The 16,112-nt window shown below is 37.9% G+C and overlaps 2 protein-coding genes across 3 annotated transcripts; one reads left to right on the top strand and one right to left on the bottom strand.

Moving 5' to 3' along the window:
• Window positions 1-5,947: 5,947 nt before the first annotated feature.
• Window positions 5,948-11,545, bottom strand: LOC147227907 (alcohol dehydrogenase class-3-like). 2 transcript variants are annotated; one of them, XM_086158583.1, is made up of 9 exons: window positions 11,347-11,545; window positions 11,113-11,214; window positions 10,599-10,749; window positions 10,397-10,484; window positions 10,089-10,308; window positions 8,109-8,369; window positions 7,718-7,850; window positions 6,431-6,569; window positions 5,948-6,114 (listed from the first exon to the last, which is right to left on the bottom strand). In XM_086158583.1, exons 1-9 carry the CDS (start codon window positions 11,362-11,364, stop codon window positions 6,087-6,089), a joined length of 1,140 nt encoding a protein of 379 aa, XP_086014709.1. In that variant the 5' UTR covers window positions 11,365-11,545; the 3' UTR covers window positions 5,948-6,086. The 2 variants fall into 2 exon arrangements, with proteins under 2 accessions (XP_086014709.1, XP_086014710.1); XM_086158584.1 differs by having other exon boundaries at window positions 8,130-8,369.
• A 53-nt stretch (window positions 11,546-11,598) lies between these two features.
• On the top strand, window positions 11,599-15,986 carry gar1 (GAR1 homolog, ribonucleoprotein). The gene is made up of 7 exons (XM_086157990.1): window positions 11,599-11,676; window positions 11,928-12,092; window positions 13,074-13,228; window positions 13,324-13,383; window positions 13,470-13,596; window positions 15,294-15,407; window positions 15,508-15,986. The coding sequence occupies exons 2-7, from the start codon at window positions 11,942-11,944 to the stop codon at window positions 15,516-15,518; spliced, it is 618 nt and encodes a 205-aa protein (XP_086014116.1). The 5' UTR covers window positions 11,599-11,676; window positions 11,928-11,941; the 3' UTR covers window positions 15,519-15,986.
• The last annotated feature ends 126 nt before the right edge of the window (window positions 15,987-16,112 follow it).

The raw sequence follows: 16,112 nt of genomic DNA, 5'->3' as shown, positions 1-16,112 counted from the left end.
TGTTACCTACCTTCATCCAAGGGATGGTGGCTATTTAGTTACTGGAAACATTTACCACAGTCTAGCTTTCACACATATACTGTGCATATATATATGTGTGTGTGTGTGTGTGTGTGTGTGTGTGTGTGTGTGTGAGTAAATATATATGTATATTTACATATATTTGTACATATGTATGTATGTGTGTGTGTGTGTGTGTGTGTGTATATATATACGTATATATATATATATATATATATATGTGTGTGTGTGTGTGTGTGTGTGCATGTGTGTGGGTGGGGGGGGTATATTGTTTTCCCTGCCTCCAAGTGTATCAGTGAAACTGCAGGATGGTTATGGGACCAGGCACCTATAATGGATCATCTCGGGTTTCTTTGCTTGCACCACAATTACCAGCCAAAGAAAAGTGTCTGAACTGTGTGCAGTATATGCTTTTTGGTTGGATTGGCCAAATCCATCTGTGGCCTGGCAGTTGGCCAGTGAACAGTGATTTGGAAGCCTCATGGTTGGACAACGAGTTATCTGGAGAAAGAGGACAAAAACAGAATGATGCTCTTTACTGTGGCTATATAACATGGTAAGTGTGACTCACCACACACTCATTTAGATTTTTCTTTCTCTACCACAACCTTGAGATGCTTATGAAGTAATGCTAGAAGATATGTCAAGTATAACCAAATGTAGATCTTTTTAAAGGCTAAACGCACCAAGGAAAATTGTCCATCATTTAACCTTTTGAGATGTAATTTAACAGTTTCATCAAAAGCAACTTTAAATAACAGGGGACAGATGTGTTACTAGAGTTTTAATCTATGTTTAGACATTTTCTAAGAAAATCTGTTATTTTAACAGAACAGTAAGACACTTCATAACTAGCAAGATGAAACTTCATTCTAACACAATACAGTGACATCCGAAATCCAGGCAAAAATTCTTCATATAACAAAAAAAAGACCCCAAGGTTTTTTTTTGGTGTGTGTGTATGTGGGAGGTTGGGAGGGAGGGGTATCCCTCTGTACTTTTCTTTTGAACTTCTTCTCAGGTATTAGTGGTAAACACCAAGAGGTCTGAGAGTCTGCTTCCACCCATTTATCACATGAAATGACTTTTGTGACTCAACGATGACACTTGATGGGAAAAAAAAAGAGAAAAAAAACAATGGGACAGCTATTATCTGTGTTGGTTGGTGGTTTTGTGCTCTTTTGCTTTGCCTAGAAATCAGGAAAATAATGTATCCTTGAAAAAAATATATGTAAACATTTTAATTTTATATATAAATATACATATAGAAACAGTTTTTAGCTATTGTTTAATACTGCAGGGTACTTTTAACCTTTATTGAATTCTCCTCACCTATTGTTAAAAGGCCTCCGTAAAATCTATTAGCATATGATACCTTTACAAGGATAACTGTATATAGAATGAGGATCCTTTCATGGACAAAAATTGTACTGCATAAAAGATAGTCTAATCGAAAATGTAACTTTTGGTTATCCAAATTACCTACTTTTACTCAAATAACATTTTCAATTCAGGAATTTAATTTTTAATTGAGTAATTCACTGAAGGTTCTTTGTTCACCACCATCCCTTGTGAAATAATTAAATGTAACAAAAAAAGTTTAACTTTACCAAGTGCCTTAGAGCATGACTCGTTCCCACAAATATCGCAATGTAAAGTGTAACCAGTGAGGGAGAGACCAAACAAAGGAGTGTCATGATAGCACCTTAGAGCTAATCTCTCAATTACTACTTTACTGCTACAGTCAGACAAAACACAACAGAGGCTTAAGGACTGTCACGCATGCAGCTCCCTATGTGTTTATGTTTATGTGTCTCTTTGGTAATAGCAATGTGTGGTCCATCTAATCCTATTCTCTGTTGTATTTCGATTGTACCTCAACTATAAAACACTGACAATATGATTGGCAGGTTCCAGAATTCACAACATATGGTTTTGCATCACTCCATGAAACAAGCATGATGCGGTCATTATGATGACTGGGGCACAGCATCAAAATAAGATTTTCGATTCAGTGACTTTCATATTGTATGTATTGGGAGAGTTCCAAAAAAAATATCTTATGATATAGCTTTTAAGGACAACGCGCCGTTTTTCCATGTATAATGGACCTGTGTGGGCAAACTTTGTGTTTTAACAAGAACTGTAATGACACTCTACTTGTAACATAATATCCATACAGTATGGTAAGAATATGTTACCAGTAAGGAAAAAAAACAGCTTTATCCACTTGAAATCTCAAGGTTACGATCTACCGCCTAGGTCGGAGCCCATTATGTGTCATTTAAAATTTTTAAAAAAGCACTTGTGTCAAGCCTAGAATATGGCAGTTTTTCCTAATTTCAGAATTATAGCGATTGTAAGGATAAAAGTGGCTTTTATTCAATGCTGAGTGTTCCTCCAAGAAGCTAAGTAGTGCATTATGCAGGCCTCCAGTGAAGTTGAGTATATACCTCTGACACAGAAGCTAAAGCTAACCGTGTCAGAGAACAACTCGGGATGTCACAGGCAATGCCTGGCATTAGCCATATAATGGCCAGGATTTGCTGATAAAACAGGGGCCTCACATTGGCAGTCTTTAGCGACTTAAGTGGCTCGTTCTTCCGTAGCTGTTGGGGCTATACAGTATATCCATCCCTCTATCTTTCTGTCTTAACTGACTGTGAGTGCATTTCAGATGTGCTTTCCCATTCGCTTACAGTAGTCCTGAGACTGTGATGGTTTTCTATTTTTGACCGTTAAATTTTGGTGTTACAGGGACTAATTTGTTTAAAATATCCCCAATAAGCTTCCAATAAATACAGAAATAAGTGAGGATGGTTCGGATTTTATGGTGATAATTCGTAAAGGGCATATGCTAATCAAAATAACACCGGGGACATAACACTGCAAAATAATGCTATGACACTAAATAATGCACACATTAGTTGGCAAGTACAAATTTCTTACAGGCCCAAATTACATCCAACATATTGATCAAATCAATGTCATTTTGCATAAAGGCTTAGGTAAGGTACCACAAAAAAAGAACAAAATTTGTCATGATTGTTTAAATTGGACCCACTCCATGTCTGGTAAATAAAAAGGCTGCTGTGCTTCGAAAGTTGATTTCCATGAATTATGTTTACGTAACATGGACACCATAATTACATTGGACATACCAGATGCACTGTTTAGGTGATGCTCTCAATAAAATACATTGCGTTAATTCCTAATGATGAAGATTACTTTGATGGATGATGATCATCATCTCAGATGATGGAAATTTAAAACAATATTTCATATGAAGGCTTGAGTAGGTTCTGCGTTTTACACTGAAACTGTTTAACTCGAAACATTCTTTCTTGTTTTTTTGTTGTTTTTTAGTACATTTTACAGGCTGTTAACATATATAAAATATTTAAAGTTAATCCACACAGTCATTGTTTGTACTATTTGTCATGTAACAATGTGTAATGTTAAAAAAGATTTTTCAAAAATATAACTATTGTTACAACATGTATACAAAAAAAGTTGCATGACTAAATGAGAAAAAAAGTGACATTGTGTAGAGATATTTTTTTACACTGTTTCAATGGCAGTCAAGAATATCCATCCATCATGTGCCGCTTACCCTGCACACAGGGTCGCAGGGGATGCTAGAGCCTATCCCAGCTGTCATCGGGTGAGAGACACCCTGGACTGGTTGCCAGTCAATATGCAGACAGACAACCATTCACTCACTCACTCGGGGCTATTTTCTCATTTTTTTCAAATTCACCTGCTGCTTGTTTTTCGATTGTGGGAGGAAACCGGAGAATCCGAAGGAAATCCAGACAGACACGGGGAGAACATTTAAACTCCACACAGAAAGGTCACCTTGTTGGAACTGAACCAGGGTCCTTCGTGCTGTGACGAAACGCTAACAACTGCGCCACCGTGTCACCCCAGTCAGGAATATATTATTGATATTATATCAATGTACTTTGTGTACTTTCATTTTTAGTTATTGGCGCGCCCATATCATTAATTTCACCGATGCCTCTCTTTAATATTCTATTCATAATCCTTGTAGCATCATCTGTCTGTCACACAGGAATATAGCTTCATCAGTAAGGGGTTATCTCTTGATTCCAATCTAAATAGTGTGAAAGACAAGGCAGCACTTCTTGATTTTTCATTTATTTAGTTTTAACAAACATGCCTTTATTTGTGCAGAAGCATTTACTTCGTCTGGAATTTCTGCTGTTTGCCAATTATCTTGTCTCATTAAAGTGATCACAACATGTGGTGTCTGTGTGTGTGTGTGTGTGTGTGTGTGTGTGTGTGTTTGTGCTAATGTAATACACCCACTCAAACACTCCCACACACACACACATATATATATATATATATATATATGTATATATACACACACGCACACATGCACACACACACACACACACACGTGGTGTTGTTCTCATAACTAGGAACACTACACACCAAACTTTCTTCTCCAACTTTCTTCTCCAACTGTCTCTCAGATGAATGAAGGACTTGGCTCGAATTTGTGTCAGATACTTTGAGTGTAATTCAGAAGGAATGTCCTCCTTGTATCAGTTACACAATGATGTGACAATTCCAGAGGTTGTGGAGTTCAAATGCAGGGAGAAAAAAGGTAGGAGACTTGAGGTGATCATTTTGGATAATTTTCCCATCAAGAAGGCAGACTTAACATGTTCCCAAGTCTTAAAAATCAGAGCATGTCTAATATTTATAGATGAGGGTGCACAGTTGCAGGACCACCTGTCAAAACCTGTCTTCCTTCTTCTGATGTAGTCGTGTTAACTCTCTCTACAGTTGTGTTCTGCTTTCTATTTCTCAAAAAAAACATTTTGACATTCCCTGGGAGTCAAAAGGGGAATCGAAGCTGCATGTCTGATTGATGGTACACAGGCATCGGCACAAGAGCAATTATTTATATCTAAATAAAGAAGGAAAAGCGGAGAAAACTGCCAAACCTATTAATCTGATTTATCAAAGTGATATTATCGAAAGAAAGAAAAACAATTTCTGCCATTTTAGTTCTATACTGAGAGGCATTACTCAACCTTTTGTCTTCTGTTGACAGTGCACATATATTTTTGGACTTACTGTTAAATATAAAAAAAATATACAAGCCCGATAGCATGAGGTCTGTGAAGATTCTCAGCCATCCATTTCTGACCACATGAAGCTGATAGCGTCTCCATGTTCCTGGTCCCAAGTGTCTTTTATTTCATCCTTTATACGAGGGTATTTAAATCCAACTCTGGCTTCCCATTAATATCAAGTCCCGAATCACTGTACCACAACAGGTGCCAAAAGTGACAGATGTAGGGAGAATTTATCTTGATGTTGCTGGACTTGTATCAATGATTCACATTTTGCTTCACTTTACCCAACATTCTGTGGTGTTTCTCTTCTGGGCAAACATGAGGTAAACAAAAGAGACAAAAATACCATTACTATTTAATTTAAAATCAAATGGGGAGTGACGTGCACATAGACAAGCAACGTCTTTATGAAGTTAGATGGTTTTATTTTAAGCTTTGGTCTTCTTTTACACGGCACAATCCTGCCATCTAGTGGCTAAATTTATAATAATAGCCGACATGAAATGCATCCAATCTCGTTGGCCTGTTTGTGTGCTGAGGTCAGTCTCCAGCGTTTTTGCTGTGATCAGCTTCTGTCATAATTAGTAGTTGCAGACCCATTAATCTAGTAATTTGATGATGATAAATAATTCAAATCCTGTGGAGAGTTGATGATATAAACCAATAAATGGAAGTAATAGTACCTAGCACAATAGTATTAATATGATCTATGCTATAATCTGCTTTTAAAGGACATCTGTTTTAAGAGCTCATGTGGGAAAAAGGAAAAACTTTTTTTGTAAAAACAACATAAGATTTCCAGGAACTTAATGTTTTTGTTTACATATTTATTTCCTTTAACTTTGAAATTTGGCAGACAGATTTTCCATAACATGCAGGAACTCTGATTAATTGTCGACAAGAGCCTCAAGCATTGACGAACAAAGCTTCCTTGGGTCACAATATCTCATCTCAGCACAGATGAATGACAGTGCGGATACTAGAAAAAAAAGAAGCAAAAAGTCAAATTATTTTTACAACATATCCATATAAAAAAATAATTCTGATACAAATATTTGGGATATTGATACGGTTGTAATTATATGATAACAGCCATAATTCCTCAACAAATAATGCCCTCTATTTTCTTTTAAGGCCAAATGAGATTTGTTTAGTCGACATGTGATTGTCGACAGATGTTAATTCCCAGAATGGCAGCAATCCCAATGCAAGGCTACAGAGGAAAAAAAAATGTATGAAAAAAAAAGTATATACATATAACACACAATCTGTTACATGTAAATCAGGAGTCTCACCTTTTACCAGATCTCAATAGGTCAAAAGCCAGATTAATTTGATCCAACTGGAGTTTGTGTGTGATAAACTCATCCAGCTTCAGCTTCTTCTGCATGTAGTCATCCACGAGTTTTGGAATATCCTGAACACTCTTCCACCCTTGAGAAAGATATTAAACTGAGGCTCTTACCTTACAAAAATGTGAAGCAAATGACAAATAATATTTGTTGAGATTCTCTTATGATGGCAAATGGGCCTCTGGTGGTCTTAGAAGGTCACTTGCCAGTACCATCATAGATTGCTTCTAAGAAAACAGTGGTCCCAGATCCCCTCTTAGTCAGAGGGGTGGTCTAAGATGTTTCCTACTTTGCGCACTGGCCATGCCCAATGCTCTAAATAAGACCTGGAATCCACAAATATATCTTTCATATTTAGTGTGTATTCAACAATTTATCATTTGTCCATCCTGGTGACCTCATTTTATTTTTTTAGTAAGCTAGGTTTACTGTCATTGGGATCTACTGTTTTGATAAATTCCTTGAATGGACACTATAATAACTGAATAAAGCTAGTATGTTTTAGCAATAAGTGGACGATTTCTGAACTTGAAACCCCCCAAAATAAAGTGGCTGTTTGTACAGTAAACCTTGTAGTAGTCTGCTGCTTACTGTTAATAGAGATTGTAAAATGAGTCAAAGTAGAGTCATAGGACAATCATTTACTCATATCAGTCATACAGGGCTTTTTGTACTGTAAAGTCTTTTAAATATTGCGAATTTTACCTGACAAGTATGCTTGATCATTTCAAATTCATGCTAAGAGATGAAATTGGGAGATATAATTGCTTGACTTTGTGAATGAAAAGTCAATTGTTTTAAAAAAATGTATGACTTTTTTTTCAGATATGTGACTTCAGTCTTATAAGTCTGAGTACAACAGTTAAGTCTTCACATGTGTGCTCCTTCTTAGAAATATTACATATATATGAATGGGGGAGGGCACCACAGGGGTGCAGTGGTTTGCGGTTCTGCCTCACGGCACGAGGGACCCTAGTTCATTCTCCTGTGCCTGTATGAGTTAACTCTGGGTTCCTTGGTTTCCTTCCACGGTCCAAAAACATGCAGAAAAATCGGAAAAATTGCCCTATTATGGCCCTGGCAACTGGTCCAGGGTGTACCCTGCCTCTCGCCAAATGACAGCTAGGATAGGCTCCAGCATTCCTCACAATCCTAAGATGGGTAAGCGGGAGATGATGAATGAGTGAACAGAGAAGTTTGGACCGTATGATGACGAAGTTACAAAATCACCTCCAAAATATGTCCCCATCAAGGTGCGTCCCATCAGGATCTTGTGAACCTTAACCTTCATTGCCTCGGTCTCTGTCCAACCAGCGATCACACAGACGCCCCAGGCATCTGCTGTTGACTCTAGTGCAGCAGTCTGGGGTGACACAAAGCGTCAAATACCTATTTAACTTGTGAAGGGATTCAGATCTAATGAAAATGTTTAAAAAAAGACAGTCACACAATATAATGTGAAAAAACAATGGAAAGTTGAAAGACTGTTGTGGTGCCAAATTTCTTTGAAAGAAAAACTGCATGAACAACTTGGTTCCTATTGTGCATGCATGGCTGAAATTTTGTCAAATACTTGTTATACAGAATGTAATTTTGGCCTCGACATAATCGAGATACACACCATGACAACTGGACTACCCACACACTCCAGAGCATAGTCCACCCCTCCATCTGTCATCTCCACCAGAACCTCTTGGATGTCCTTGCTGAACTCGGTGGGGTTGACACAGTCAGTGGCTCCGAACAGTTTGGCTTTCTCGAACTTTTCTGGATTGATGTCAATCGCGATAATCCTTTCTGCCCCAGCAAGTTGGCATCCCATGATTGCGGCCAGTCCGACAGCTCCGAGTCCAAACACGGCACACAGGGAACCTTTTTCAACCTGGAGAACCCAAGTTTTTAACGAGTCAATTGAAAGGCTTTAGGAAATGTTTATGAATCGGACAACTTCTAAAGAACTTTTTTTTTTCATGCATGCGATTTTTCCCTTTGGAAGCCTATTTACTTTAGAGAGGGACAATATATTTCTTACATAAACCTGAATAGTTGGCCTATTACTGCATTTCAATGAATGAAGAATCTGTAAAGAATTTTCCAAAACATTTACTGCTAACTTCTTTTTCTTTTGTCTGTTCCCTTCAAGGGTTGCCACAGCAAATCATCTATCTCTATCTTCTTCTCTCACACCAAGTAACTTCATATCCTCTGTCACTGGACCCATAAATCTTCTCTTTGGTCTTCCTCAAGGCCTCTTGCCTGGCAGTTCCAGCCTCAGCATCCTTCTATCAATATATTCATTACCCAGTCTTCTGGCCTCTTTTACTTTATCTGTAAAACAGTTAACATGCACTGACCCACCAATGAACTAATTCCTGATCCTATCAATCCTCCTCACTCCAAAAGAGAACCTCAACATCTTCATTTCTGCTACCTCCAGCTCTGCCTCCAGTTCTTTCTTCAATAACACTATCTCCAAACCATTCAACACTGGTGGTCTCATCACCGTCTTGTATACCTTTCCTTTCATTCTAGTAGATACTTTTATCATACATTACCCCTGACACTCTTTCTCTCATTCCAACCTGCTTGCATGTTTCTTCACTTCTTTTCCACAATCTCCGTTGCACTGGGCTGTTGCTCCAAGGTACTTTTAATCCTTAACCTTGTTTATAGGTACTATTTCTGACCTCACTATTCTACTTGGTTACCTTCATTCACACACATAATGTATATTCTGTCTTGCTGCAGCTTACCTTCATGCCCTGCACAGCTCTAACATACCTCTACTCTAATTTTCAGCTTCTCATGTACAGTATATTATTTTAAGCAGTCTAAGAATTGTATTTGTTCAGTATTCAATACTTGCTGACATTACATGTTATGGACTCAGATCTTTTTTAAAGTTATACCTGTGATGCACTTGTATCATTATCAAGTAAGGAAAAAATCCAGCTGTGATAGGGCTGCAAATAATACAATCTTTGCATCAATCTTGGATTTTTTACAGTCACAATCTGTCCACCAGTTTTGACATTTTCCATGAAAAATCCACAATAAAAAAAAAAAAAGACTTTTATCAAAAAAGTTATATCAAAATGCACTTCAAATGGATTTGAAGGCTCTTGGAATCAATCCTGTCCCAGGAAGTGCTGCAGAAGGTTCATCTTTTGTCAAATTCCGCAGGATCACTGGTTGCCCATCGCAACTTAAAAAATGAGCCTCTCAGAACTGAACTGTGTGTGTGTGTGTGTGAAAGCATACGTGGATGCACAAATGCTAGAAATGTACTTTTATTAGCATTTCTGTATTTGAATAATGCACTGCAATTAATATAAGAGTCCTGTTAAAGGCCTTTCTTTTGCTGTATCAATCAATATGTTGACAAAACTTTTATCTTAACCTAAAAACACCCATATAACATTATTACTGTTACTGTATTGTATCTTTGTATTAAAAATAGTTTTTTTCTGTAATAAAACATTTCGCAAACTGACTGAACGTATTCAACAATGTTATGCATAAATCCTTATAAACTGAAGCCCGCTATATCCCTGCAGCAACTCAACCATCAACATTCACAATCAGTTCTCTGATCTCCTACCTTTCCCGTTTTCACAGCAGCTCCATAACCAGTTGCGACACCACAACCTAGCAGACATACTCTGTCCAGCGGTGCATCACTTCTTATCTTTGCAAGGGAGGTGTCTGGAACCACGGTATACTGTGAAAAGGAACTGACACCCAGGAACTGGTACACTTGCTTGCCCTTACAAGATATTCTGCTGGTTCCATCAGCCAAGACACCTGCCTGTGTATTTGTCCTAAAATCCACAAGCAACATGCCATCACAATTTAAACAGTGAGTGAGATCAAGTCAGTGTGTATCTAAATGCATCGTGAAGAAGTCACCAGTTCTTCCTGCAGAGATTTGTTTTTGGACTGAGACATTGGGCACATTCTCCACACTGTGGCAGAAACAAAGGTATGACTTTATCACCTGTGAACACAAGCGAAAACAAACTAAAAGATAAATTTGAAATCTTCTTGCAGTACTTTAATTTTCAATCTACTATAAATTTCAAAGAATCCAAACTTAAATTGTTTCATTTACCTGGTTTAAATTTTTTGACTTCAGGACCAACACTCTCCACTTCTCCTGCTGCTTCGTGCCCCAGGATTAATGGGAATGGTCTGAAGTTCATCCCTTTGCCTGTCCGATACAGGCATTCCCAGTCAGTGTGGCAAATACTTGTGGCACTTATCTATGATATAAACATGGTACAGAATCAACAGGCAAGCTTAATGAGGGATAGTCACATTTACAGTAGTCAAATCAAGATACAGCATGTTAGCCTTTGACTGGTAACAGCTAGAAGAAGGTAAACAAACAAACAAACAAACAAACAAACAAAAACTCACAATATACAGAAGTATAGAAAAGTGTCTTCTCTGGGTATACTTCTATAATAATGGCAAGTGGTATGATTGTTCGTTAAAGTCATTTCTGAAACATTTTCACAAGTATTTAGAAAATGTCTAGTTAATTCACTGTTGATTTCTGGATAATTCATGGATCCAATTAGGTAATGTTAGGTTTGTTTTGCATAATTTCTTCAACAGCAGACCTTGATCCTAACTTCATGGGCCCTAGGAGGGGCCACCTCCACATCTTCAATAGAGAGAGGCTTCCCTGGCTCCCAGGCGACTGCCGCTTTGCATTTAATGACCTGATAAAAAGAAAATTAAAAGAAAAGACAATGCAAGATTTGCTCTCTGGTGTACATACTAGGACCAAACCAGGAACTGATAATCAAATAGTTGTCAAAAAACTGAGAAGTAGATTGATGAATTTTGCTCACCTGACAAGTTGTTGACATTATTCAGTTTCCTCAATTTACACAACTTCATTTAATTTGTGTAAAACAATAACTATACTGTTATCGTAATTATAAGAACATGTATGTGCATGATCATATCACATAGAAATAAAGAAAAAAAAGTCTAGAAACGCTGACTCCGATACCACAATATTTTCTTAGACGCGTCGACACGCAGAGCTTCACCGTGAAGCGAAACTATTTTACGACAGTCCGTGTGTTCGCGACACTGGCGAAGCCCTTTGCGGTAAACCGGGATCGCACATGTTTTCTTCACAGGAAGCACTACCTCATGTCGCTGCAGCTGAATTAGTAAGTAGTTTGCTTATTCCTAGTTTCTACGGTATTCAACCCTCTTCGCTTTTTTTATACGAGCTTTAAGTATTGGTAACCATTGGTGTTTGAAATATTCTGTACTCATCAAGCTAGCTTGCCGACATGTTAGCGACCATTAGCTGAATCACTCCACGCTGTTGTCCGTGATGCTCAATCTTTATGAATCTGAACTGCTTGTACGCGTCAGTTTATTCATATGTGTGATTATGTTTTTCTTAATTTCACAGATAATCTAAAGAAAATGTCGTTCAGAGGAGGTGGAGGTCGAGGATTTAACCGTGGTGGAGGGGGTTTTAACCGTGGTGGAGGCAGAGGCGGGTTTAGGGGCAGGGGTGGAGGGAGAGGCGGTTTTAACCGACAGCAAGACTTTGGCCCCCCAGAATATGTTGTTGGTAAGAAGTTCAAACAAAAATCCTGCTGTAGAGAAACATAGCAGTGGTATAATGTGCATAATGGTTATTTGGTCTTAACGGTTGACGTGGATACATGATCACCAAATTGGGGAATTTTGATCTGTTCACATTCCAAAGTAAACTCAGGAATTTTTTAAACTAAGTGAATTTTTCTCCTAAATGTTTTGGAGATAGACCTTGTGCTGTGGCCGCCTTGCCATGCATTATTGTGCACGCTTCATTGACAATTTTCTCCTAACACGCTCTGGTACTTCTTCAAATCAGACTTTCATTCAGTCAAGTCAGGAAAGAAAAAATAAACAGTTGTAATAATAATAATTTTAAATCAGATGTTTTTGATGAATACAAATGCTCAATGCTAGCTAAAATGTGGCAGTCTTACTTTGATATTGAAATTAAAATCACATCAATCGAATCCATTGTTTATCTTCCTCCAAACATTGACCAGAATATTTAATTTTTTTTTTCATCAATATTTAAAATTCAGTTTAATAACCTATGTTAAACCTCAGCATAACTCTTCAGTGCATGCTAGATCATGACCAAGGCAGCAATGACTGCTTTAAAATACTTACTACTATAAATACCTAATTCAGTTAGACCTGGTGATTTAAAAGAAAATGGATAACTTTGTAATTCAAGCATAAATTCTTAAAATTCTGACAGGTTTTTAAGCCTTTCAAGAAACCATGGCATAATTCTGACACTATCACTGTTCTGACCATTTAATGTATTGGTCTTTTAGTAATCAAAACCGACTTGTTTTTGGCAATGTTTTGCAGAATTATATCATATTCTTTGGTGACTTGAACAAAATGGTTTGATGATTTGTAGTTGACCCTTTCCCAAGAAGTAAAAAAAAAATTCAAGGGAGAAACCATTTTAAAGTTTAGGAGTATATACATCTGTACTGTGAATAATTGTTTCATTTTTTCCCCTAATTCTTTTCACATTCTGCAGCACTGGGGGAGTTCATGCATCCATGTGAGGACGACATTGTGTGTAAATGTACAACAGACGAAAACAAAGTTCCTTATTTCAATGCTCCAGTTTACTTGGAGAACAAGGAACAGATCGGAAAGGTCGATGAGATATTCGGCCAGCTTCGAGACTTTGTATCCTTTTTTGACCGCTCTGAAGTCTTGTGATGAAAGAAAATAACAGTTGTTTTCATAAAGAATGTGATGAGTTCCTCAACTAGCTCTTTCAGTATTTTTCAGTGAAACTTTCTGAAAATATGAAGGCATCTTCTTTCAAGAAATTACAAAAGGTATACAATGACCATTTTGAATACTTTCAGACATGTAATTTGTTATGATTTTTGAATTATGCAATAACCTGAAACTTCTTGTTTAGTTTTACATCGATCCCATGAAGTTACTTCCACTACAGAGGTTCCTCCCCCGGCCACCTGGAGAAAAGGGTCCACCAAGAGGAGGGCGTGGAGGGGGTAGAGGTGGAGGAAGAGGTGGAGGTCGAGGAGGTAAATCTATTTATTGGCCAATAAAAAAAATCCTTCATTATCTGTATCGCCTATCATATGCTCAGGGTTGCTGGAGCTTATCTCAGCTATCATTGGCCAAAAGGTTGGGTTCACCCTGGACCTGTCACCAGTCCATCACAGGGCCTCAATTATTCTTATCATTCAGATGTCCTTGCAAATGAGGGTCTCCAATGAGCCTAAGCCATGCTTTTGAAAACACAAAAAAAATACAATATCCGGAGAAAAAGATATCAAAGCCTGCTATTTTCTTATGTCATTAGCGGAGGACATGAACACCATATTTTTCATATAGGCCTTCTAAAAAGGTATAGCTGTACTGTTTAGCTTGAATGTTAAATGTGTGTCTGTCCATTTAACTTTGCCAAAGAGAAGGCCAAAGATTAACTTTTTAATGTAAAAAATAATTTGTAGAAGAGATAAATAATTGGGGAAAGATGAATGAGTAAAAGGTCATATATTGTGGAGTCATGGAAACTTCCACTTGTATATTTTATAGGGATTTTAGTCATTTTAACACGTGTGATTACATTAGTATTGATCAACTCCAAAAGACAAGGACAAGAAGAGTGACAATAAGGTTAACTGACAGTCGATAGTGCTTATTGGCAAGTATTTGTGAGGAGTCAGATGAGATGGCTCGATGATCTGGTTAGTATGCCTCCTTGACACCTCCCTGGTGAGGTGTGCAGGGCATGTCCAACCTGAGGAGGCCCTGGGGAAGACCCAGGATATGTCAGAGGGACTATGTTGCCAAGCTGGCCTGCGAACACGTCAGGAGCCCCCCTGGAAGAGCTTGATCAAGTGGCCAGGGATATTGAATTCTGGCCTCTCTGCTTCGGCTGCTGCCCCTGCGACCCAATCCCAGATTAACGGTAGAACGTGGATGGAAGGATGACTACAAATATTAGTAACTGTGGTTACTGAAAAGAACCATGTAGTCTGACTCGTGTTCCAAGATGCAGCATTGCATTGAGACTTTCCTAGTAAATGTAGTTTACGTCTCCAGTCTGTAGGTTAGTCTTGTAAGGTGTCTGTGGAGGTTCTCAGTCATCCAGGTCATGGTGACTTGTCAAAATCTTGTTGTGGCAACTGGACTTGAGTTCAACTCAAGTGTTGTCATCCATGGCAAAGGTTTCTTCAAGGCTTTTCCTGGATTCAAAAGCCACATGAATAGGAGCTGGCTTGTCACCTGAATAGCGGGATAACAAAGATTATGGTTTGCACTCATGCTGGAAAACCTGCAAAATGATTCACCAATCACTACACTTCTCTGTTTCTAGCCTGTGCATATGTCTAACGCTGCCACCCAATCAAATCTGCATGTTCAGTGGGTTACATGTCTCAAAATGTCATACTTGTTACATTGTCTAACAGAAACAGAAATTAAGTATATGATAACTTTTATTATTCAGCTATACAGAGAGGAGAGAAGTAATTAGAGTAGCCTTTTCTCAATTAATCTAGTTAACATCCCAGTGACATGCGCTCAGGCCACAGAAATGACAAGTGTGTGTGTTAAGAAGTAGTTGTTTAATGTTACTGATTAGACTCCATAGCTAATGTTTCATTTGGTAAAAGATTGTTTGATCGTTTGTTTCGGTGGACCTTTATTTTTTTAATAGTGCTGAGAGGAACAATTATGTTAAATTCAATTCCATTTGTCTGCGATGTTTCAGGTGGATTCCGTGGAGGTCGAGGCGGTGGTGGCCGTGGTGGAGGATTCGGGGGTGGAGGACGTGGAGGAGGTGGCTTTAGGGGAGGGAGAGGAGGTGGTGGACGTGGATTCAGAGGTTGGCCATTTAATGCTCTACATGTATTTCCATGTTTTTTTATTTGGCCTTGATTATAAAATGATTGTTTGTTGACTGCATTCTTTTTTCTTTTATTTAGGCGGGAGATGATCCAGCGTTGGTGGCGTTGAATGATTTTAAATCCAGTCTTCTGAGAAGGCAGTCAAACATTGCCTGTTTTGTTTTTTCTCTGGTTTTACTTTTGTACCAGTTTTGACTAAGCAATGGATCTTGATTCTAAAAGGTTCTTTTGTGAATGAATGAACACATTTATTGTCATTTTTCAGCCATGAGTCAGTAACCTATGTGGAACTGTTCTATCTTGTTAAGTGGAGATCTGAATGTCCCTTTGTCAAAAGGTGGGGCATTATCACCACCTGATTGTGTACAGTGTGATAAATATTTCTACTTTGAGTAAAAACACAACTGATACAAGGTCAGATTGCATTTGGCACACCTTAAAATGTTGGATGAAATCTTTAAGCTGTTAGTATTTTCACAGTTTGTAAAATTAGACAGAATACAAGTTATTCAGACATTTTTGTTAATGACCTTGATTAAAACATGATTTTCATTGTTTGTTTCATTGTTTCATTGCTCCTGTATTTCTGTTTCAGACAAAGTGCCTCAAAGAAATTACACAAGTGGACCATCGTGATGTCATGTCATTTCCTTTGCCATTTTATATTGCATAGTTTATTGTCT

Source organism: Fistularia commersonii, chromosome 13 (genome assembly GCF_037954325.1).
Source record: "Fistularia commersonii isolate RoL2024-O1a breed Wild chromosome 13, RoL_Fcom_v1.0, whole genome shotgun sequence".
Lineage (NCBI taxonomy): Eukaryota > Metazoa > Chordata > Actinopteri > Syngnathiformes > Fistulariidae > Fistularia > Fistularia commersonii.
The sequence above is the reverse complement of the archived record's forward strand: the minus strand, read 5'-3'. Positions and strand labels throughout refer to the sequence as shown.